General features: G+C 37.2%; 1 protein-coding gene across 2 annotated transcripts in view; it reads right to left on the reverse strand.

The window, feature by feature from the left end:
* NLK (nemo like kinase) overlaps positions 1–24,785 on the reverse strand; it is a 164,723-nt gene that overhangs the window by 35,573 nt on the left and 104,365 nt on the right. For both annotated transcript variants that reach the window (XR_010729520.1, XM_066263267.1), the window contains exon 3: positions 20,856–20,911. Coding sequence is in view for 1 of the 2 variants with exons in the window: in XM_066263267.1 (XP_066119364.1) it covers positions 20,856–20,911 (56 nt within the window). In the remaining variant the exon portion in view is untranslated. The remainder of the gene's footprint in view (positions 1–20,855; positions 20,912–24,785) is intronic.

The raw sequence follows: 24,785 nt of genomic DNA on the forward strand, positions 1-24,785 counted from the left end.
GCTTTCCTCCCCACCAGTATTTTTTAAACATAAAAGACTGAAATATTTTAAGTGTATAATTTGTACGAACTGATTAAAATAGCCACTCAGCAGAGGTTATATTTTATCAAGCTTTAGTTTGGCAAAGTAAATTCTTCAGGGAAATACACTTTTCACTTCACAAGTAAAGCAGTTTTTTCTTCATAGACAATAAGCCAACAACTAGGCCGACCTTTTACAAATTTATTTCTCTGGAAAATACAATTCTTGAATTTGAACATTTAATAATGTAGGTGCAGAAATTTAGAAGCAATACACACCACTTTCTGATAAGGTTTCTACGGTGCTCTAGCAGAAATCCTCTGAAGTCTCAATCCCTAGTATAATGTCTCAACTAGTTGCCATGCCAACAAAAACAGCTTAAATTAAATGAGGGCCTGTAAAGGCACCTGCATCACTCCACGTCTGTTGCACATTAAATAAAACTCTTGACAGGGACCCAGAGGTGTCATTAACTTGAACAGCAGCTATCTGGTTATTGTTTCTGAGTAATTTAGTGAGGGTCTCCAAACAAGAGGAAAAACAGGGTGCTCTTTCCCTCTTTCTGTCCTTCTAAATGGGATGGCCTATCCAGGGGGTGATCCAGTCAATTCTTCAGGGAAATACACTTTTCACTTCACAAGTAAAGCAGTTTTTTCTTCATAGAGAATAAGCCAACAACTAGGCCGACCTTTTACAAATTTATTTCTCTGGAAAATACAATTCTTGAATTTGAACATTTAATAATGTAGGTGCAGAAATTTAGAAGCATTGACACCCTGGGTCAATGACTTTGCTATGGCCTTTTAAGTTACCATTGGGTAAAGATAAAATATAGGATGAAAGTTAGGGCTTCCAGGAGAATATTAACAAGTTGACCATTTCCCCCTATTAAAACTCATTAAAAATGTGACCATAAAAAACATACTAGGCATGGTATGCCTACCTCGGAGCGATCTGAACAGCCCTACTATAAAATAAGCTGCTGCTGATTGCAGCAATTAGTTAAGTAGCACCGTGAAATATGAATTTCAGAATGTACAGATTTGTTTCAGAAACATGAATGATGCAGATTAACAATTATAATGTATGAAGGGGTGGCAGCTCTGATGATGCAGGTGCTCAAGAGAAACATTTCTGTGTTTTATAGTTAATTTTTTTTGGTAATATTGACATTTTTAGAAGCTTCTTTATAAAGGGATAGAAAATGGTCCTTTGTTGCTTTCTCAAATATTATTAATCACTGGGAAATATCACTTAATAGAAACAAACTTAGGGCAGAAGTTAGGTGGTATATCCAAGATCACATTCCCAGTCCGTACAAAGCCAGGACTACATACAGTAGGTTTCCTTGACTCCTGGACTAGTGCTCTCTCTACCTTACTAAGTCGCTTCCATAGACGTTGGCCAACCATTCCCATTTCTTAACCATATAACATCAGAGTATGCAGATAACTTTGAAATAAAGAAAAGACCCTTTCCATGAAATTCTTTTTCAATTTGTTGACTATTAAAAGAGAAAATGAGTTTCACAAGATTGACATTACTTTCATATTACAAAAATCGGGTTTCAAGGAAAAAAATCAGAAGTTCGATACTTGATTACATGATGCAGCTTTCGGAATTTCTCCTCTGCCATGTGTTTCAAGTGGGAAGCCGCTCTGTTCATTCTTCTATAAATAGTCTGAATAGTAGCGTGTGCCAGACACTGTCCTAGGCACTGTAAATGCAGTGGGGTACAAGGGCGTCACTGCTTTCACTGAGCTATAGCCTAACAAGGGATATGAACAATTAAACAAACAATTACAATACAGTCACTCAAAGATTACAACAATGTTGTAATGGTTGTTAATCTCGTAAAACCCCTTAGGTACTGCTCTGAAATTGAATATGCCAGACTTGCCACCAGAAATAAAAGCAACAAAGAAGCACAACCAAGACATATTACTTTAAAAAGATAATCTCCAAATGATCAGAACTGCTACATTCTAGTATATACAGAAGTTTAACCCTTTAGTTAAATATCTTATGACACCATCAAGATTTCTTCAACTCCTACTGAATTTCTAAATTACATACACATTCTTATTGGCAAGTTACTTACATCTGTTAAAAACACTTATGTACATTTGGTTTCCTAAAATGGTTCACCTTAATTTTTTTTTTTAAAAACTTGATAAATAGTAAAAATAAAGCAGTGAAGATTTACTGAGTTCTCACTATGGGACAGGCACTTTCTAAGCACTTTATCTGAACTACCTGAATGAATTCTCACAACACAAGTGGCAGGTTATTTGAAAGAACTGACCTCATTTTGAGTTTTAGTTTTCCCTTTTGGAAGGAACCGAATCCGAAAAGGTCTGAAATAACTGCCTAAATCCACTCAAGTACTTTCACTCATCTCTTCTCGTACCTGAATTGTAGTCTTTGCTCTGTCACTAGTGGGCCACCACCTCAAGGAAGAGGTGTGCTGAGGGATTATCTCAGTTTGCTGAGAAGTATTTTTGAGCTTTCTATGTACCACTTTTAACACAGATTACCTCATTTAATCCTCACAGTCTGGGACTATTATCATGTAACAGATCTGGACTGGGGGAGAAAGAATGTCAGGATGACAGGCCAAATAACTGAAAAATAATTCAAAGGTAAAAAAAAATTACAGAGGCAAGTTTTTCTACCTCACATTCTCTTTGCTGGTCTCCTCCTACCTTCTGAGCATTTATTTCCCTCATGTCTTATTCCTTTCACCCTTTAGTCAAAAGCTATCAATAAAATTGACAATTCAATAAACATTTCCCTGTACCTATGAATCACACCTGCTTACTTAAATAGGTTCATATTCCCTAGTTTTTTAATGAATGAGAACTTTAAAAAAAATTGGTATGTGTGTTATTGGTACACACACACACACACAATAGGGACCCCCCCCCTCCCCCCCAGCTAACTCTGTGTCCATGGTGGGGTAGATAGAGTGTTAGGCTGGTAGCCTTTGACATGAATAAAAAAAAAAGTCTGAACTAGAGATTGCTGGAAATATAGAACAGGTCTTTGGTAGGAGGTCTAAGTTGAAAATGTAAGTTTGGGAATTATTAGATATGGTAAGAAATAAATAGCAATCTCTACTTTCTGCTACATAAAATCAGCCACAGATGGGGTATTAATTTTGCTTTTGGCTATAACCTTTGCACAAAGTTACTCTTTTTTAAAATTTTTTCCCATTTGTTCTTTTATTTTGAGAATCTGGATACTAAAACTATGGAAACATGTTATCATTAATGGCTTATAAATTGAAACTTGATGACACTACATTCTTTAGAATATGGATACCAGTATTCATTCTGCAGAATACAGAATAATGCACCCCAGAGCTGTTAGTGCAGAGTGCCCTAATAGAATCTGCAGGACACTCTGCTAGACTCCCACAAAGATTGCTGAGTGAGAAAATATGTTCATGGAGGACAGGAAAAAACAAAAATGACTCTTTTGAGGAGAAAAGAGTGGGGTGTTTAGTATCTTTGTACAGTTCTGTATAATTTTTTTTAAAAATTTTTATTTATTGACTTTAGAGAGAAGATAGAAAGGCAGGGGGAGGAACAGGAAGATTCAACTAGTAGTAGTTGCTTCTCTTATGTGCTTTGACCGGGCAAGCCTAGGGTTTTGTACTGGCAACCTTAGCATTCCAGGTTGACGCTTTATCCACTGCACCACCACAGGTTAGGCTGTATAATTTTCTTTGACGCAAAAGGAATTATGGGTAAGAAAACCAGATAGGAAACTAATATAAAGCCTGGCAGCAAACTACAACTTAATGGCAAGCTTCTCCTGAGCTCTTGCTCCAATTAAAATAAATCTGTACTATAATCAATATTTGTTTAACTCAGCTCTATAATGCTGTATCTATCTATTTTAGGAAGTAATTAAAGAATGCGTGATCATCAGCTCCATGCCAGAAAGCCTGACTATTTCAATTGTCAAAGGTAATTCTGCAGAAAAAGCTACATAACACCACAGAAACAAATGCTGACACCAAATTCTGACCTTCAATTACAAATAAGATGATTGAATTCTTTTCTGTTTTTAGGTAGTCATGATTACTCGAACAGTCTCAGAGGCTGCAGGACTAGTGCCAACAGCATCTTTGTTTAACCATAATCATTAGCATCAATAAATACTGACTGGGCACCAAGTGGGTGTAGCGAGCATGCTAACTCAACGACAACACACAACAAGGATGACTGAATGCAAGGTGACATTAAAAAGGTTAGGAAAGACTGAGACTGACATGTAAAAATCAAATACAGGAAACAAGAAAGCAAAAATATTTCAACGTACATGGCCACAGCTTTCCCCAAAAGAAAAATGGGTATTCATTGAGTTTTCTGTATGTTAGGCATCCAGCTTTAAATTATTTAGCCTCATCTACTCTTAATTATTCTAAGGAAGTCCTATTATGATTCCCATCATATAAACAAGTCAAGAGGTTTAAAGAGGTGAAGGAACTAGCCAAAGGTCACAGCTAGTCTTCTGCAGAGTTGGTGCTAGAACCCAGCCTTCATTCTTAACTTGTGTTTGGTCTTTCAGAAGATTAACTAAACTTCAGAAAAAAGGTGAATGAAATAATTCTACTTCAGAGAGAAGGTCAGGAGGCTGATTTTAAAATGAGGAGTTACATGGATTTTGGCAGTGGGAGGCAGTGTAGCGTAGGCTTTGGAATCACAGGTGAGGTTAGAATCTTGACTCTGCCACTTCCTAGCTTGAGAACATTAGGCAAGTTAATACCAGGGTTCAGATATTGTATGTGAGTTCCATACAAATGTCTGGCACATGGTGAACAGGGCTTATATGGTAGTTGTTATCATCATCATCATCGTTATAGGTGGGAGGAAGGGTAGGTACTGAGTTTATTAACATCAATATGCTAAGCACAGTGCCAAATGTCCTATGCAAATTAACTCATTTATTCCTTGCAACAGTTCCTTCTAGGAAAAATATTATCTCCATTTATCACTGTGGAAACTGAGCCTCAGGGAAGAGCTTCACATAACTTTTTCAAAGTCAAAAAGCTAGTAAGTTAGGGTTAGGGGGGATTCATCAAAACTGCCTGATATCAAAGTCAATGCCTTTGTGAAATTGACCGTGTCCTTTTTCTTCCTATCTTTTCCCCCTTCCTCCCAGAAAAAAAAAAAAAAGCCAAAAGAAGTGAAAAAAAAAAAAAAACCCACACAAAAAACAGGCAATCAATTTAAAAAGCTCTTTTAAACTCCTGATCTTTAAAGGAAAGATTAGGCAATCTCAAAAGGATATGACTGCTGAAGAGGACAATTTTATTCACTTATTTAGAGGGTCTTATGTGGTTTTTGGCACTGAACAACAGTATGTCCATGCTAGTCACACTCCTTCATGAGGTTAAAAACCTTTTACTAGACCAAGAACAGTTTTCTACAGTGTATACTATTTTTTAGAGACCCAGGGTTGGTTCTGGACTGGAAACTCAAGGGGACAATTAAAAGTGTTAATCTCTGTCAATCTCCAAATGGAAGACCCCTAGTTTTGGTAAAGGGCTGCTAGTAACCTTGTCTTGAGCCAGGGTGGTAAAAATCAGCTATCAGGTTGGTAGTTTATAACTGGTTAGCATTATGCATTTTCCAAAACAACAAAAACATAACATACGCAAAATAAAACTTTGTTTGGCTCATGCATGACATATTCCTTTGGAAAAATGCCACTTGGACCTAATCCTATTTTCTACCATCTGGCTCTCTCCACATCTAAGTGATGTAACAATAAAAAAAAAGACTACCAATTAAACATATAATTATTAAAATCATCACCAATGGGGACATAAAAGTGAAACTAAGAGACATTGATAAGAGTGTGGTGGTTACGGGGGGGAGGGGGGAATGGGAGAGGGATAGGGGGTGGGGAGGGGCATAAAGAAAACAAGATAGAAGGTGACAGAGGACAATCTGACTTTGGGTGGTGGGTATGCAACATAATTGAACGACAAGATAACATGGACTTGTTATCTTTGAATATATGTATCCTGATTTATTGATGTCACCCCATTAAAAAAATAAAATTATTAAAAAAAAAGAAAAAAAAGAAAAAAAATCATCACCAATGGTATACTGCTGTGCTCTTAATATTTAGTAATGACATTCATATAGTATTCAGAGAGCAAACTGATATAAGTAGTACATAAATAAATTGTATTCTGGCTAAAATATAGGTTTGTGCTAGTATGCTGTAGGTCTATTAAGTTCCCTGAAGTACTACTCTCAAATAAATTGAGTTGGTAGCAGGACACTCAGCTGGTCTATGAAGTGGCTAAGTCCCACTGCTTTCCCATATCCTCCAATTAAGGCAGGTCTAATATATTTAGTGGCTTTTGAAACCTCTGGGTCTCTACGTTAACACATGCTTGCTGGTGTCTACCAACCTCAAAAAATAAAGTCAGAGCCTGACCTGTGGTGGCGCAGTGGATAAAGCATCGACCTGGAAATGCTGAGGTCGCCGGTTCGAAACCCTGGGCTTGCCTGGTCAAGGCACATATGGGAGTCGATGCTTCCAGCTCCTCCTCACCTTCTCTCTCTGTCTCTCCTTCTCTCTCCTCTCCCTCTCCCTCTCCGTCTCTCTCCCTTCTATAATGAATAAAAAAAAATTAAAAAAAAAAGAAGAGTGGGATGTAATTAAAAGATAAAATAAATGGTCCTATGAGCAATCCTAAACTCTCACCCTTGAATTAAATATTATGTCAGGAGGCTAATAATCGGAAGGTTAACCAGAAGGTTAAGCAGTTCAGGAAAATGATGATGGGGTTATGAGCCTTTCCAGCAGCTCAAATTAGGCGTGGCTTTGTTGTTACTTCAGTATTATCCTTTAGTAATTGGGAGGCCTGACAGCATTTCATTCCCCCCAGCTGGGAAGTTTTAGAGAGATACTTATTTTTCATGGAGAGGTGAAAAGACTAGACTCAATTTAGACTTTTTTTATTTTTTGGCTTCACCTGGAACACAGGTGTTTCAAAGAGCTGGTGTAAGTTGCTTTAGCTATGTATAGTGACTCTTCAAAGCAGAGTGAAAAAAAATCCAGCTGTGAGCTGGAACTTCAAAGCAGATGAGGTTACAATCTTGACTTTGCCACTTCCTAGCTTGACGTGTAAAAACCTCAGAATTGGCTAATACACTAAAACCTAGGTAATCTTCATGCAACCAGGAAGGGACTACTTACTACTAGAGGTGTGACCAGTAATACAGGGTTTGAAAAGGGAGTGGGTCTAGGATGGCAGGCTGAAGGAGGATATTATGTCTTATCCTTTTAGCTAATAAGAAAGGTGTGATAAAGGTAATGAAAACAGCAGTAAGAAAGATATAATGTGGATGCAGTCTGGATGAAAGACTTGGAGGTGATAGCAAATTATATATTAAAGATATTTTCTGGGAAGAGGGGACCAAATAAGGGAATATGAAGTGCTAAGGTTAACAACCCATTCCTCACTAACAGGTGACCTCTTATTTTAAAAAAAATCCTCTATATAAATAGGCTAGTTTTGTTACTGACAGACAATTATAAAAGTCCATTTGTTTAGAACGTTCTATTGACAGGTGGGTCTGACAAACTGTTTACATCAGAAATTTTATAGGAGTTACTATTGTCTTTCTGCTTCACTAAGTTCTACCTCAATCCATCTATCTTTCCAATGCAATTCATGCAATACCTGACTATTGAGTCAGGGGCACTGACCTCTTTTCCCTTAGACTGTCAAATTACAAAATGACAGTTATCTATAACAATAGCTACCTGGTGTGAATGAATCAAAACTATACCTACTTTTTGGTCAGATCAGCAAAAAAATATATTTTTGTGTGTGCTGCAGAATCTTAGTAGTTTTGGTGTGCCATGAGATGAAAAAGGTTGAAAATCACTGCTTTAAGAATACGAGATGAAGGTCAGTTTTCCACATTCCTAAGTTTCAGCCTGACAACCAGTCTATGACTTAGACCAGGGTTGTCAACCTTTTTATACCTACCGCCCATTTTTGTATCTCTGTTAGTAGTAAAATTTTCTAACTGCCCACCCGGTTCCACAGTAATGGTGAGTTATAAAGTAGGGAAGTAACTTTACTTTATAAAATTTATAAGGCAGAGTTACATCAAGTTAAAGCATATAATAATAATTACTTACCAAGTACTTTATGTCAGATTTTTGCTAAGTTTGGCAGAATAAGTCTTTATAAAACAACTTACTATAGTTAAATCTATCTTTCTATTTATACTTTGGTTGCTCCACTACCACCCACCATGAAAGCTGGAACACCCACTAGTGTAGGGACCAGGTTGACTACCATTGGTATAGAGTATCAGCCTGCGATGCTTGAGTACCCGTGTTTGAAACCCCGAGGTCGCCAGCTTGAGCTCAAAGGTCACTGGCTTGAGTCCAAGGTCATTCTGAAGACTGTTCACCCCTCAACAAAAGGGAAAGAATAAAACTGATTCATTACACAGCTTCCAGAATCACTAAGAACTGGGAAAATTTATGATATAAACTAGAAGAGATAAATGCTTACTTCTGATGATAAGGTGCAGTGCAAATATGCCATAAGCAAGCACTGCTAAATAAGCACTTTAATCACAGCTATACATTCTAGACAGCTCAAGTTGTATACATGTGTGAAAATTTGTGATATGGTCTGTGAAAAAAACTACCTATCAGGTTAAAAAATCTCACCATATGGAGTTGAAAACTATAGCAAGCTGCTCTGCTTGCTCAACTAAGTCTGAATACATTTAATGTTTTACATGCAACAAGCAACTAAAGAAAAACTATCAATGATGTGTTAAAATTTTCATATAGCAAAATAGGGTAGATAACTGGTTTGGCTGGATTGGGAGAAGAAAATAAAGAACCTGTTGTTTCCTATAGAATAAATATGAACAGAAAGCTTCGAAACACAACTTTAATCTCTAGTCTTTACTGACTTAGATAATAAAAACTGATTCACTCTCTTTCATTTAACATTGGACAGAAACAAACACTAAGCCAGATTATGAAAAAATCTTGCAATATTTTTTATTAAGTAGGCGCCATATAGGTCAGTTTTTTTTTTTTTTAAAGTCTTCATCTTCATGTGATACATGTTGGAGTAAATATGGCAGTCAGGTAATTTTTTCAAATGAACACAGTGAATTTTGTTAAATGAATAGTATGCAGATCTTCAAGTCTGGTTCCCATGGGTTCTCTTATATGAAAAGTCCAAGAATGACAGTTGAAACATGCTTAAACTCACATTAAGCACTAATTCGGAAACCCTGCCATTCCCATTTGAAGGAAGAATATCTCACAACCATAAATATATGAGACTTAATAGTACCTCTTTCCTCACACATTTTCCTTCCAAAATCTGGTCCACAGAGGATGGAAATTTCAACCTAGATCTCAGATATGTAACTGCCTCTGAAATAAAAATGAAGGCATTAAATAGCATGGATGATGAAAACCAGGTTTATGGATATTGTTGACTTCAAACAATGCTTTCCATGTGAAAGAAAAATAGCAATGCATTACATAGAGAATTGCTTTCTCTTGTAACAAATGGTCAGCCCTAAATCTCATCAACTTCTTTGCAACAGAAAGGATGGGCGCCTTTGCAACTAGAAGAAATCCATGTGTGCTTCAATTAGAATCACTGACCTTTTCTGAAGCATGCCCGTGCTTCTCTATAGAAATCAATGAAATAAAAGGTCACATTGTTAAAATGTTTGAATACAAAAATCTTTCCCAGGCAAAAGCAAATTCCCTTTCTTTTTAAAGTAAATAATTTGTTGTACTGAATGTCAAAAATTAAAAAAAATTAAAACTACTTTTAATTGCAATTTAAAACTGACAGAAAGAAAAATCAATTCTACTACTAGAAAGAAACCGCATCATGCTTCTTTCTGCCAATACAACACATCTTAACGCTTTGTCCAATATATAATGAGCCCTCAAATTAAACCTACCCACCCTTTTTTATTGGTGAAAAACTTACTTCTGTGTCCAGACAATCTGGTTTCAAATGTCCTTCTGCCCAACAGAATTTGAGAGCAATTTACTTCAGTCTACTGTAAAGCTGCAAGAATGATGTCATTAAAAGCAAAAGTAGATTATTACTATCAGTGGTATACCACTTCTGAAGGAAGGGCTAACTTCTCAACATGCCAAACTATTGATGCTTCCATACCTACCCAGTGCTACCTGTTACCAGTGAAATTCATTTTTGGTTGAGGATTTTAAAAGACAAAAGTTATTAAAAAGGAACAGTTATGAAGGGCAGAGAGGATTCAAAATATAAAGAGAACAAAAACCACGAAGAAGAATCTAGGAGAGGAATATCAGAGAAGTCTGTTTCTGAGTACATTTTTTTTTTAGCAGGAGAAAGAGAGAGAGACAGAAGACAGGAAGGGAGATGAGAAGCATCGATTTTTTGTTGTAGCACCTGCATTGATTGCTTTCTCATACGTGCCTTGACTGGAGCCAAGCCAGTGACCCCTTGCTCAAGCCAGCGACCTTTGGGGTCATGTCTATCATCCAACCCTCAAGCAAGCAACTCTGTGCTCAAGCCAGCGATCCCACACTCAAGCTAGCAACCTCGGGGTTTTGAACCTGCGTCCTCTGTGTTCTAGGCCAACACTCTATTTACTGCACCATCACCTGGTCAGGCTGTTTCTGAGTATTTTTTATGGCAGTTAAGAAGAGACAAAATTGGCCTGGCCTGTGGTGGCGCAGTGGATAAAGCGTCGACCTGGAAATGCTGAGGTCGCCGGTTCAAAACCCTGGGCTTGCCTGGTCAGGGCACATATGGAAGTTGATGCTTCCAGCTCCTCCCCCCTGTCTCTCTCTCCTCTCTAAAATGAATAAATAAAATAAAAATAAAAAAAGAAGAGACAAAATAAAATGGTGGTCTACTTTAAGGGAGCTGCCTTCTCTGTCCAGATATTAGCTATGTTATATGTCAATTATATTCCAATAAATCTGGAAAAAAAGATGTAAGATTTGGGCCCTGGCCAGTTAGCTCAGCGGTAGAGTGTCAGCCCGGCGTGTGGAAGTCCTGGGTTTGATTCCTGGCCAGGGCACAGGGCACACAGGAGAAGCGCCCATCTGCTTCTCCACAAAAGATTTGCCATAATGCTTTATCCATTTGTTCAGTCCCTACCTCCTAACATTTATGGAATAAATGTTCTTGTATGTACTTAGATGTACCACGTATTAGAATTGTTCCCCACTGCTATTTAATTACAACAGCTATGCAAAAAGGGTTATATGGACCCACAAATAGAAATCAGATACTGCCTAAAATTTTGTGAAAAAATAAGAACACACTGGAAATATTGATCTCTATGGGTATAGGAAGACTAGTGAAAATGTCTTATTCTATGAAAATTATATCTTCCAGATCAGTCTTCCAAACTCCCTTTTTTTGAGGGGTGGGAGATAGAAGAACAGTTTTTTCTACTTAAGAAAATTTGGTTACTATCTCTATTGTAAAACTGATTACCTGGTATATAATTATTTGAAAATTGTCAGTCATCTCCATTGAAACATGAACTCCTTGAGAATATCATCAATGGCTCTTGTACTTTATAGTACTTGCTGGTATGTCTTTCCTGAGAGTATAGTTCTAAAGTTAGAACATAAAATAAACATTGAGTACCACAAATAATCATCTGGGAAGATGCTATGTTGGGGATCAATATTCAAACTATCATTAAATTCAGTAATATTGTGTTCTCTGGTATTGAGGAACAGTGCTGCTTTCTGTGACGAAACCCCTTATGAAACAGAGGGCTTGTGTTCAAGTACGGCTCTTAAATACCAGCATCACACTCAGTTTGGTGACATGCTCTCACTGTGGGAAGCCTATAGGAGCTGAAATTACCTGAGGGAATAGAATATTCTTGATTCTCACTCTCAGTCTCACTCTGGAAAATAAGCTAAATGAATGGAATTGGGCATGAACTAACTAAATGAACTCTTTTAATGTAAAAAAAAAAGCATGTTGCATATGCCTCAGTTTAAATGCATGACTTAGACTCTACTGTAAGTTCAAAAACTCATCATCCAAAGAATGAATGAAGCAGAGTTTGGGTTGATTAGCTCAAGGCTCTGAGTCAAAAACACATATAGCCTTAAACTTTTGAAACCTCATTATGAATCCTGCCCTTTCCACTGTGGATGTGTCAGAATGAAAATAAAGTTAGAAGCTTTTGCCTAAAATATGATATATTCTGAGTTTCTTAAAGCTTAAACAGAAGATGAATTAGGTCTTGAGGTTTTTAAAGATCTGTAGATCAATCACAGCTAATTTAGTTGTCACAAAGCATTTATAATAGATTTACATGAAGAGCATGAACATGATTATGGGGAACATGGTCTCTCTCCATTTAAAGAGCTGAGAAGTAGGGCAGGAGTAAGCTGCTTCCTTCTCTCCTACCCTTTCTTCAGGCTATGTTTGGTCCCAGTGCTACTCTAAGACATCACCTTAGAAAACCACATATCAGAAACTAATTCCATGGTCTTTTCCCCTTGTCTGTCTAGCAGCCTTTATAACAATCCCAATCTTAGCTAGATGACACAAGCAGCTGGCTTATATTTGTACGAAGTCCCTTAGGTGGCAACTGAAAACCTCAACATTTATGCTGATACTCCAGTTCTTTGGCCTAGTGGATCCCAACTCTGAAGGCACATTAAGATCACTGAGGGAAACTTAGAAAAAAATACTATTGATGCCTAGGATACAACTCAAACCAATCAAAATCCAGATCTCTTGGATGTAGGATCTGTGCATCTGCATTTTTAAGAAAGCTCTCTAGGTGACTTTAATGTCGAGCCAGGGTAGAGAATCTCTATTCCTCAGTTTCTTATGCATCAGAACTCTAAGGAATTTCATTATTATTCTACCTCATCCACTTCAAAGCATGGCTCTAAATTATATCTCAAAGCAATTACTACTTGTTCTAACTGCAAATTCCTTTCTGGAATACAATCTCATTTTAACTGAACTCCTGCTACCCTTGAACCTAATCTTTACTTTCATTGCAACATTCAGTCTTTAGATCTCGCTTCTCCTCTTTCTCATAGTACCCAAATTCTCTCCTCATTCAACTGCTTCTCTTCCATTGTGGCCAATGATACATTCAAAGTTACCCACCAGATTTCTTCATCTCCTAAAATACCCAACCCAACCAGTCATCAACATCAAAACCCAGGCTGTTCAGTACAAGGCTAAAGAAGTCCTAATCAACTGCCAAGAATCCTTCTGTTTTCCTTTCATAAGAGTCACTGCCTATTAGCCCAAGACAAGTCCTTGTTAAAGTGTTAAAAAAATTTTTTTTAACTGTGGTAGAACATACATAACATAAAATTTACCATTTTAACTATTTTTTTCTTAAGTTGAAAAGAGGGGAAACAGTGAGGCAGACTCCTGCATGTGCCCCAACTGGGATCCTCCTGGCAACCCAGTCTGGGGTCAATCTGAGCTACTTTTAGCACCCGAGGCTGATGAGCTCCTACAGAGCTATCCTCAGGATGGGTGAGAAGCAGATGGTCGCTTCTCCTGTGTCCCCTGACTGGGAATCGAACCTGGGATGTTCATATGCCAGGCCGACACTATCCACTGAGCAACCAGCAAGGGCCCATTTTAACCACTTTTACATGTACAGTTCAGTGGCATTAAGTACATTCACAATACTGTGCAACTATCACCACTATCTGATTCTAGAACTTTATCATCCCCAACAGAAACTCTTTTAATTTTTGTCATATTCCTTACAACAACACATCTGTCACTGGGCTTTCATAGGTCTACCAAATAAAAATGAATTTCCTCAGTTCAACATTCAAGGCCTTCCTTGACTTGGACCCAATAGTTTAATTTCTCATTATTCATGCATGCTAAACTATAGTCAACTGGATAATTTACCATTCCCTAAAAGATGCTCCTGATACTTACTCGTTCATGTGGAATAGCCATCCTCCTCAGTGCTCCCACCCAAATCCTTCTCATCCTTTCATACTCTTCTGAAATGCCTTTCCCTCCACGAAGTCTTATTGTTTTTGATGCCTACAGAAATCTTTTAAAAGTCTCCCACCTCCCACCTACCTTCTTTTGGCACATTCTGCCATATATGACAGTTATTTCTTTATATCTGTCTTGTCTACAGACTGCATTCTTCTTGAGGGAAGGCATTAAAAGGCAGCAGTACATTAAGAGCATTTCTGGCCCATGGAACCAGGCAACATGGGTTCTAATCCCAGCTCTGATATTTCCAAACAGACCTTGGACAAGTTACTTACCTCTCTGAGGTATAGTTTCTTCATCTGTAAAATGGGGATAAGACTAAAGTATTTAGAACACTGCCTGAACACATTAAATGGAAAAAAATATTAAGCAAATGAACAATTCATCTCTGTATCCATTATATACATGGCAGTGCTGAATGTTTGGCTAAATAAGGTCGAGGAGATATTGACTAAGTGGTGGTTAAAATAAAGAATTCAGCTGTTCTTGGATTGTTCTGCAACTTTTCCTTTGTTTTGCCTTTTTCTGCATTTCTCTCCTAGGCTTCAGTGGTAAGGAGCCAAAATTAGAGACAGTGGAAAAGTGAAATTTTATTTTTTTAAATCATCAAATACTTTCCAAGTAATCCAGCTTGGAAACTAAAATGAAAAGGAGTGAAAATTAGGACCCCAGTGCTCTCAGAATATGCCGATTCTTTCTACTGCTATACTTTCCAAGCTAGATGATAATTATATGATTGTATCTTTCACTAGATTACACACCTGAAGGGCAATGATTATCTTATTCATTAATTTAAAAATATTTAGTACCTACTATATGTTAGACGAACAGTGAGTAAATTTCAAAAATAGTGAGCAAAACTTAAAGTTCCTGGTTTTAGGAAAATAGTTGTTGCTTATGTTTATGAAATAAGTGAAAATTCTAACAATATGGCAATCTCTAAAGCTCTTAGAATGCAGATTTCTGGTCCTTCCTGGTATTGCTGCTGCAGAAAGAATACATATGCATACACACATTTCTTTTTAATTTTTGTTCTTAGCTCTTCACTGACTCCTAGAACTATTTCATAGCACCAGGGAAGCATATATTGTATACTCTTTAAGTTATAAAATGTTGCTATAAAATATAGTATATAATACTATCAATTAAACTACTACATCTGGAGAGCCACAAGCTACATGACTGCCTACCAAGGACTCTAACTGGCTGAACCATGTAAGTTCCTTCACTGCCTTTATGACAAGACATTCCTCTTTAAATATTGCACGCACAAGCCAAATCTATTATCCAAATAGGGACACTTCTGAAAGTGAAAGGAAGAACTTATTGTATTAAGACATTAGGTGCCCTGGCCGGTTGGCACAGTGGTAGAGCGTTGGCCTGGTGTGCGGAAGTCCCAGGTTCGATTCCCAGCCAGGGCACACAGGAGAAGCGCCCATCTGCTTCTCCACCCCTCCCCCTCTCCTTCCTCTCTGTCTCTCTCTTCCCCTCCCGCAGTCAAGGCTCCATTGGAGCAAAAAGATGGCCCGGGCGCTGGGGATGGCTCTGTGGCCTCTGCCCCAGGCGCTAGAGTGGCTCTGGTCACAATAGAGCGATGCCCCGGATGGGCAGAGCATCGCCCCCTGGTGGGCATGCTGGGTGGATCCCGGTCGGGCGCATGCGGGAGTCTGTCTGTCTGCCTCCCCGTTTCCAGCTTCAGAAAAATAAAAAAAAAAAAAAAAAAAAAAAAAAAAAGACATTAAGTAATATCCAGGAGCCAGGCAAACTGGGACACATGGTCACTCCATTAGAATTCTCATTCCCATTAGTTTAAGGTTGTAATTGCTTCTAGCACAGAAGACCTGTACCACCTACTGTATATTCATCTCTATAAAATACTTTCAAGTTAAAAGTAAGTTTTTCCCAAAGCAAGTCAAATTTTTATTTCCAATCCAGTACTTTCTGGGAAGGGGCTTATTTATGTAGAGTCCATAATCCTGACTAAAGCATGATAAATAATATTTTCCAATCAAACAATTAGAACTAGTTTTTTGGGGGATTAAATTTCAGTAGACTCAAGGTAATTAAGTGCCAAACTGTTTTCATACAGATTTCCAAATAGAAACTCAAAATGTAAAATGAATAATGCAATCCTTTGGCAAGATAAAATTTCAGCTCAGAAAAAAATATAATCTTTCTTAATTATTAAAGAATATATTTATATATTTTCTAGGTGGATATATTAGATTTAAAAAATATGAAAACACAAAAAAGCAGTATATACAGAGATCCAGGTAGAATTTACTGCTCTTCCGATACCTGACTCCTGCCGAATCTGTTGCATACTGTAGGTAGATTTGTAAACAGCTATAATCTAGATGTTAGCTTTTTAAAACTTGCTTAAGGAGTTATTTTGTAATCAATTCCATTATGATTTTCAGAGAAAGACATATAATTAACTGATACTTTTATTGTATACTCAATGACATTAAAATGTTCACAAACCTCAGGTTTTTCTACAGTATTAACTATTCAATTAATTTTAAAGACATCTGGTTTAAAATATTTGTCTACTAAAAGTTACATATGCAATATTAACATCCCAATTTTCTCATCGTAGAAAAAATGTAATGATGTGATATTATATGTACAATGGAAAATTACTTAAGATTAATTTTTTCCATTTACAACTTAAATATAACAAATATATATTTTTGACCCTATGAACTGATTCCTTTGTCAACTAAGTATTAGCACATTCATTAGATGCAAAGCAATATACTTAAGACTTTACCTAAAATGACAGAGCCTCAAACAGATCTCAAAAAGTTTCTTTAAAGAACAATTCCATGGTCATATATTGAAAACTCAAAACATTACCCATTCTAAAATCTGCAAGGACACAACAATCTTCCAATTAAAACAAATGCATCATCTGCAACCAAATGTAATACATATGCCATTTTTCTTTCTGAGATACTACCAGGGGAAGCTGCTGACACAGATGGATAACATATAAAGTTGATATCAAATAGTACCTTGATAATCCTATTAAATTTTCAATAGTTTTGTACTTTATGTATTAAGTTGTCTTATTTTTCAGGTGGAAATGAAGGAAAACTTTGGCTACATCATATTTGTATTTAAAAAGCATAGGACATAGAAAATTCCCATACAAGGTATTAAAATAATCAGCAAAGGCAAAGCATATATGTAACTACGGCATTACTTTTTTTTTTTAAGCAAGAGACAGAGAGAGGGACAGAAGACAGACAAGAAGAGAGATGAGAAGTATCAACTCGTAGTTGCGGCACTTTTAGTTGTTCATTGATTGATTTCTCATACGTGCCTTGACCGGGGGGCTCCAGCCAAGCCAGTGACCCATTGCTCAAGCCAGTGACCATAGGGTCATGTCTACAATCCCACGCTCAAGCCAGCAACCCTGCTCTCAAGCCGGCGACCTCGGAGTTTCAAACCTAAGTCCTCAGTGACCCAGGTCAATGCTCTATCCACTGTGCCACCGTCTAGTCAGGCATGGCATTTCTCACATTTCCATTTAAAAACACATTTTTAGTGTCTGTACTCCAAGCTAAATCATGTCTTCCTAAAATGTCTTTATAATCCTTTGGCAGCTATAGGTTTAATTTTTTTAATGTTAAAAGGATTCAGTGTTTTCTAAATGGCACCACCACTGGAAAATGCTTTTTATTCTGCGCATCATTCGCTATAAAGCCAAAAATTATACAAAACTATACCAGAGAAAAAAAGAATATTGAGGTTTAGGTTTGAAAGATGGATTTTCCATCTGTAGCCATCTAACTACTGTGAAAACAAGTGCCAATTTTTAAACCTGAAGGTAAAAAAATAAAAAAGTAACACATTTAAGTAAATGATGTACCAGAGGGTGATAAATATTTAATGGCAAAGTTTCATTTAAACATTCAAGAACAATTTTGGGGAGAGGAACTTCATAGAAACATTCTGCTAACTAATGAAATGGGCTGAAATCAGCTACCAACAGCTACTGTAACACCTATGCCACTCATGGCTTTAAATCATAGCTGTGCTAACTTTTCCTCTGCTCTGCAAGTATTTAAAATAATAATGAATCAAGATTCAATTAAGTTATGGTCAATAATAAGAAGCAATTGAGAACTCTTAACTTATAGAAGTACATATAACATTTTTAAAGGAATGACAAATGCAAGTACACAAAACTAATACCTGATATGAACAATTCTTGCTTGAACTATAACATAGAAAATATATAATGAACTAGCTAAGTGTCCAGTGAAGAGGACCTAAATATATTTGGCATTTACTAAATTCATCCATATTCACTATCTTATATGAAAACACTCTTTCTCCACAGAAGGCCTACAGGCAACCAAAGGGTTAATGCAGCAGCTCTGGACTACCCAAATCTTACACATTCTGAAAGTCTTTAGGACTGGTCCCTGACTGGCTTCTGGAAAATAACCTTTGTGCCCCTGCAATATCCTGCCTCATAAGAGTATCTCAGTATACCTGGGGCTTTGGCCACACAACACAGTTTATGTTAACAATGTGATTTATGGTATGCACCTGTTTTTGTTTGCTTGGGGTCTTGGTATTAGTTTAAACTCTGGGTGCAGAGAAGGGTAGAGGGCTGGAGACTGAGTAGCTAAGGTCAGTTCCTTGGGTGCTCTATCCCTACCTGACTGACATCCAGTAAAAACTCTGGACTCCAAAGCTCATGTGAACTTCCCTGGTTGACATCTGCTGTGTTGTCATACATTGTTGCTGAGAGAATTAAGAACTATCTGTGCGATTCCACCAGGTGAGAATAACTAGAACTTTGTGCCTAATTTGTCCTGAACTCTGTCGTATGCACCTTTTTTCCTTTGCTGATTTTAATGTCTACCCACAAAGTAGAACAGCTTTCCTGGGTCCTCTGAGTTCTTTCAGCAAGTCACTGAACCTGAGGGTGATCCTGGGGACCCTCCAACGCAGCCTACAGTACAGTAAAATTCTTATTTAATAAAGAGGATTTCTAATTTCAAGGTTTGGTGTCAGCAACTTTATTTTCAAAGAGGCAGAAAGAGTAGATAGTACACACTCATAGGAATGTCTTCTAGTATGTGGGTTTCTTTCCCACCAACTAAAGGAATCATTAATGCTTTCTCCTCAGTTGCTACTACTGACATATAGTGGAAGAGAAAAGGACTCTCTCAATTCTGACATATAGTTGAGAAAAGATCTTTCTCACTTTTATCTTTAGGTTAATTTTGTACTTTTTGTAAAAATGGGTGTTCAGAACCCTCTGGTATGGCCCAGATCTCAGGTATATAAAGATACTCTTACCAGCCAGAAGAGAGTCAAGAGTCAGTCCTTTCTCTGGAGTGGGCAGGGCTGGAGTACCCCAAGTCCACTGACTTAACCCGTTACAAAGAGATTAATTCCATAAGAGATTTATGGGTTAAAATATCATTAAGGATTACAGTATTCAAGAGCTTTTGATTTATTAGATCAAAACATCTCAGCAATGTTGATCACCGACAATTCTATCACTTTACAACAGCTTCTCAATTTCCTAGTCAGTTTAGCTGTTCTTTTTCTTTGAAAAACTCTTAATTGTTCCCAGTTACTAAGGAAATTATAAAAGATAATTGTCTAGTATGGAATTACCTACTATCTGTGTAAAAATGAGATTTTCATTTAGCTCACTGCTCAATGATCAGAAAAAGTATCTTGCTATTATATTGGTTTCCATTCTGAGTCACAGGCCTAGTGTTAATAAAAAGCCTTGAGTAAATAAACAGTACCATCATGCGCTCACTGAGTTCAATGATTTAGGATTTCCTGTCTTTCACTTAAAAGTGTTACGAAATTAAGTATAGAATGGTAAATGATGATGTTTTGCCTAAGAATGTCAAATGGGCTAATTTATACTTTGTTTCTTTCCCCATGCACCGTCCCAGTAGCTATTTCCCACGCACTACTTTATAGTTTATTATTATCTATGATACCTAACATACCAATTTTACACATTAACTGTAGTAGTGATAGGAGAATGCTAAAGCCTCTATTCTGACAGAATCATATACGTAGGGTTGAAACCAAGATTACATAATCAGACTGCCTGGAATTGAACCTCAATCCCAACACTTACTAGCTTTGTGATCTTGGTCAAGTCTTTTACAAATCTGTTGTGCCTCAATTTCCTCTTCTGTTAAATGGGGATAATCACAATACCTTCCCCAGGTGGCTGTTACAGAGATTAAATGAACTCGTATGTGTAAATTTAGAACTGTGCCTCGCATCTGATAAATACCGACGTGACGGCTACTACCATCAACATCATCCCTGTAATTATTCCAAGGCACTTGGGACATTTAACTTAAATTATCTTTTTAGTTTTCACTTTACCCCAAATGGTAGAAAAAAAGGGGCTATATTTTTCTCTTGGCTCACAAGCAGTTGTTGTATAGCGACAAGAGCACCTTATTGAGTTCCACTGTAACACAGCTGCCTCCCTGGTTACATCTGCAAAATGGGGATGGTAATAACCTATTTTATAAGGCTGTGTGCAAATTAAGCAAAATATCTGCTCAGTAGTCCTTTTTTTGTGGTAATACCACTCAGGATATATTGATAATACTAAGCTGTCAGATATTTGGGATTTCAAAATTACCTGGTCCAGGTGCTCAACCACTGCAAGAATGAGATTTAATACACTTTAAGGCATAAACCTCGAAAGGTGCTAGAAGAACAAGTTAATTAAAATACTGTCCCCTTCTTTCACATTCCCTGGTTAGGATACATTTCTTCAAAATAGTCAATGTGTGGAGGTTGGAGTATGTCAAGGGCAGAGAGTACCTGAGAAAAGGAAAAAAAAAAGTAAAATTTAGAGAACTAAAAAGGAAACAACATATGACATAAATGCAAGCAAATACTATTGTATTGACGTTTTAATGATTTAAAGCTTAGATACAATTGTCCACTAAGAGTAACTAAATTGATCAGTCAAGAAATATAGTACTAAACATTAAGATAGGTTTGTAAACTTACTACCTAAAGATAATTCTACCTAAACCAAATGAGAGGCTACTGGGTTATATTGCATTCTACCAGAAACACTGCATATGAGAGTGTTAAAAAGAAGTGCCCTATTTTTAATAATCAGTATTGCTCTCAGAGCATGAGGAGCCATAACTAGCATTCATTCCTTTATTTCTCTGTTCAAAAAATGTTTAATAATTTTATCTGGCAGGCACTGTGGCAGGCTCTTAGATTACAATGAACAAAACTGATATTTCTGCTCCCATGACTAGGGAAGAGGGAGGCATTAAACATATGAACAAATAGTTAACCAAACATGCAAATTATGTACAGCATTTTGAATTTTATTCTAAATCAAAAAAAAAAGAAAAGCCACAAGGGTGGGGGAATAAAGACTTTAAGGTATATTTGAAATTCAGTCCTTTTTAAAAGCAGCATACTACCAATGTTACTTCTACCATCGAAACATAATAGGCCTCCTTCCCCTACCAGTTGACTGACTACTCTTTCAATGCCAACCATGTTATGTCTAAGAATCTGAACATACCTGGCCAATGAGAAATACCAGGCTCAAAGAATATGGAAGAAATTGTTTAATAGGAAGTAAACTGTAAGGTGGTACAATTCAAATTTTCTGATCTTTAGTTTATTAAGAAAAAAATTTTTATTATAGAGAATTCTAAACACATAAAAGTGGGCAGGAGAGTATAAAGAATACTCATGTAACCATGTAAATATTCATGTAAACTTATTAGTTATCTATACAAGGCCATCTTGTTTCATCTACTGTCCCTACATAATTTTGAAGGAAATACTAGGTTTATTTCAGCTATACATCAGCAAGTATTTCTAAAAGACAAAAACTTTAAAAAATATATTTATAACTATCAAATATAAAAATGTAATGTCTTTTATTTTTTTGAACGAATTAATACATTTTATTAAGGATAAAAATAAACAAATGACCAATCTACTGCATATATATGCATAATCCTTCAATACCATCAAATACGCAGTCCTCAAATATCCAATTTTCTTTTTTTCCTAAGATTTATTGATTTTTAGAGAGAGGAGAGAGAGAGTGAGAGGAGGGGGAAGGAGTGAGAACCATCAACTCATAATAGTCCTTTTTAAAAGCAGCATACTACCAATGTTACTTCTGGGGTTTCAAACTGGCAACCCTAAACATTCCAGGGTGATGCTTTATCCACTGCACCACCACAGGTCAGGCTCCAATTTTCTTTTTTAAAAAAGACTGTGGCCCTGGCCAGCGGCTCAGTGGATAGAGCGTCTGCCCAGCATATGAACATCCCGTGTTCGATTCCCAGTAAGGGCACACAGGAGAAGTGATCATCTACTTCTCTCCCCCTCCCTCTTACCCTTCTCTCCCTCTTCCCCTCCCACAACCAGTGGCTAGATTGGTTTGAGCGTGGCCCTGGGTGCTGAGGATAGCTAGGCTGGTCCAAGTGCATCAGCCTCAGTGCTAAAAATAGCTCAGTACTTGAGCATTGATCCCAAACGAGGTTGACGGGTGGATCCCAGTCAGGGCACATGTGGGAGTCTGCCTCACTATCTCCCCTCCTCTCACCTAAAAAGAAAAAATAAAGTTTGTTAGTCTAGCCTGCCTGGTGGTAGTATAGTGGATAGAGCAGGGGTCCCCAAACTTTTTACACAGGGGGCCAGTTCACTGTCCCTCAGACCGCTGGAGGGCCGGACTATAAAAAAAACTATGAACAAATTCCTATGCACACTGCACATATCTTATTTTTAAGTAAAAAAACAAAACGGGAACAAATACAGTATTTAAAATAAAGAACAAGTAAATTTAAATCAACAAACTGACCAATATTTCCATGGGAACTATGCTCCTCTCACTGACCACCAATGAAAGAGGTGCCCTTCCAAAAGTGCGGCGGGGGGCAGATAAATGGCCTCAGGGGGCCGCATGTGGCCTGCGGGCCGTAGTTTGGGGACCCCTGGGATAGAGCGTCAATTCTGGATGCTGAGGAATCTAGTCTGAAACCCTGAGGTCATTGGCTTGAGTGCAGAATCACTGATATGATCCCAAGGTCACTGGCTTGAGCCCAAAGGTCACTGGCTTGATCCAGAGGTCACTGGCTCAAGCACATATGAGAAGCAATCAATGAACAAGCAACTATGAGTTGATGCTTCTTATCTCTCTCTGTCTGAAAAATCAATTTTAAAAATGTCTGTTAGTAAAAAAAAAGGTCTGTTAGTGCCTGACTAGGCAGTGGCACAGTGGATAGAGTGTTGGACTGGGATGCAGAGGACCCAGGTTCGAGACCTCGAGGTTACCAGCTTGAGCGCGGGCTCATCTGGTTTGAGCAAAAGCCCACCAGCTTGAACCCAAGGTCACTGGCTCTAGCAAGGAGTTACTCGGTTTGCTGAAGGCCCGCAGTCAAAGCACAAATATGAAAGCAATCAATGAACAACCAAGGTGTTGCAACGTGCAATGAAAAACTAATGACTGATGCTTCTCATCTCTCTCTGTTCCTGTCTGTCTGTCCCTGTCTATCCCTCTCTCTGACTCACTGTCTCTGTAAAAAATAAATAAATAAATAAAATTAGAAAAAAATGTCTGTTAGTATAAATCGGGAGTGAAATAAGATTTACATGTTATGGTTGATTTGTTTATTTTAAGTTTTAACTTATAGATTTCTTCTCCCTTTCTTCATTTCCCCTTGCAATTTACTTGTGGAAGAAATCTTGTTCATTTTAAAGGTTATTTTTTTTTTAAGCCAAGCACTTCTCACTTTAAAATTTTAAATTAAACTAAAACCTTCTGTAATGAAAAAGCCTTCACTCATTTAAAACCAGTTGAACATAAAGGTTTTAAAATAGTTTAAATGTTTATCAGATAGATGATCTATCTTTCCTTTCTGAATTAAAATGTTTACACTTAGAATTTTGGTATAAATTTCTGTTTGCAAAATAACAGATTTTCTAGTTTCTTCAAAGAGTAATTTTTATCATATGAAAGATAAATTATTTAATTTCTATATTTTTAAAAAACCTATAATTAGCTGGTGGCACAAATACACATAAATTTATTTATGTGATAGAACAATTTTTAACATAAATATTTGATACCTGGGAAGGCAGTTAGAAATTAGTGTTTTATTTGACATCTTTCGGACTCTAAATTCTGTATCTCAACAACACACATCTATCTTGCAGGAAAACAGAATGCAGGGAATGATGGCGTCCATTAGACAAAGCTATTTCACACTTCACATCTATCTGCTATAATTAGAGGTTATCTGCAGGAAAGTGACAACCACACATTTAAACCTTGATAGAAAAGAAGGAGGCTTTCTTACTACAAATTTGAGGAGGCTTTTGGTAGAAAAGCCATAAAAGAGGGTTAGAAATTTGCACTAAAGCATTTAGTTGTGATTGTTAGCTTTGAAGGTGAAATATTTGAAACGCTGTATTGGAATTTTTAAACCGCCTGCTGTTTTTCACTCCTGTTTTCTACCTCAAAATGTTATCAGAGAATGGCATTCCAGTGTTTCTAGGTGGCACAAACAGAACTGAGACCAGCAGAAATGATCTAGAAATCTCAGAAGTGAGAAGGAAGAGTAGCAGAGTTTCAAACTCCAGACTTCAGTTCTGACTGCCTATTTAAATTGCTCGAGTCCCTCTATGATGCCACTATTATTTATGGGAA

The sequence above is a fragment of the Saccopteryx bilineata genome, chromosome 2, assembly GCF_036850765.1.
Source record: "Saccopteryx bilineata isolate mSacBil1 chromosome 2, mSacBil1_pri_phased_curated, whole genome shotgun sequence".
Lineage (NCBI taxonomy): Eukaryota > Metazoa > Chordata > Mammalia > Chiroptera > Emballonuridae > Saccopteryx > Saccopteryx bilineata.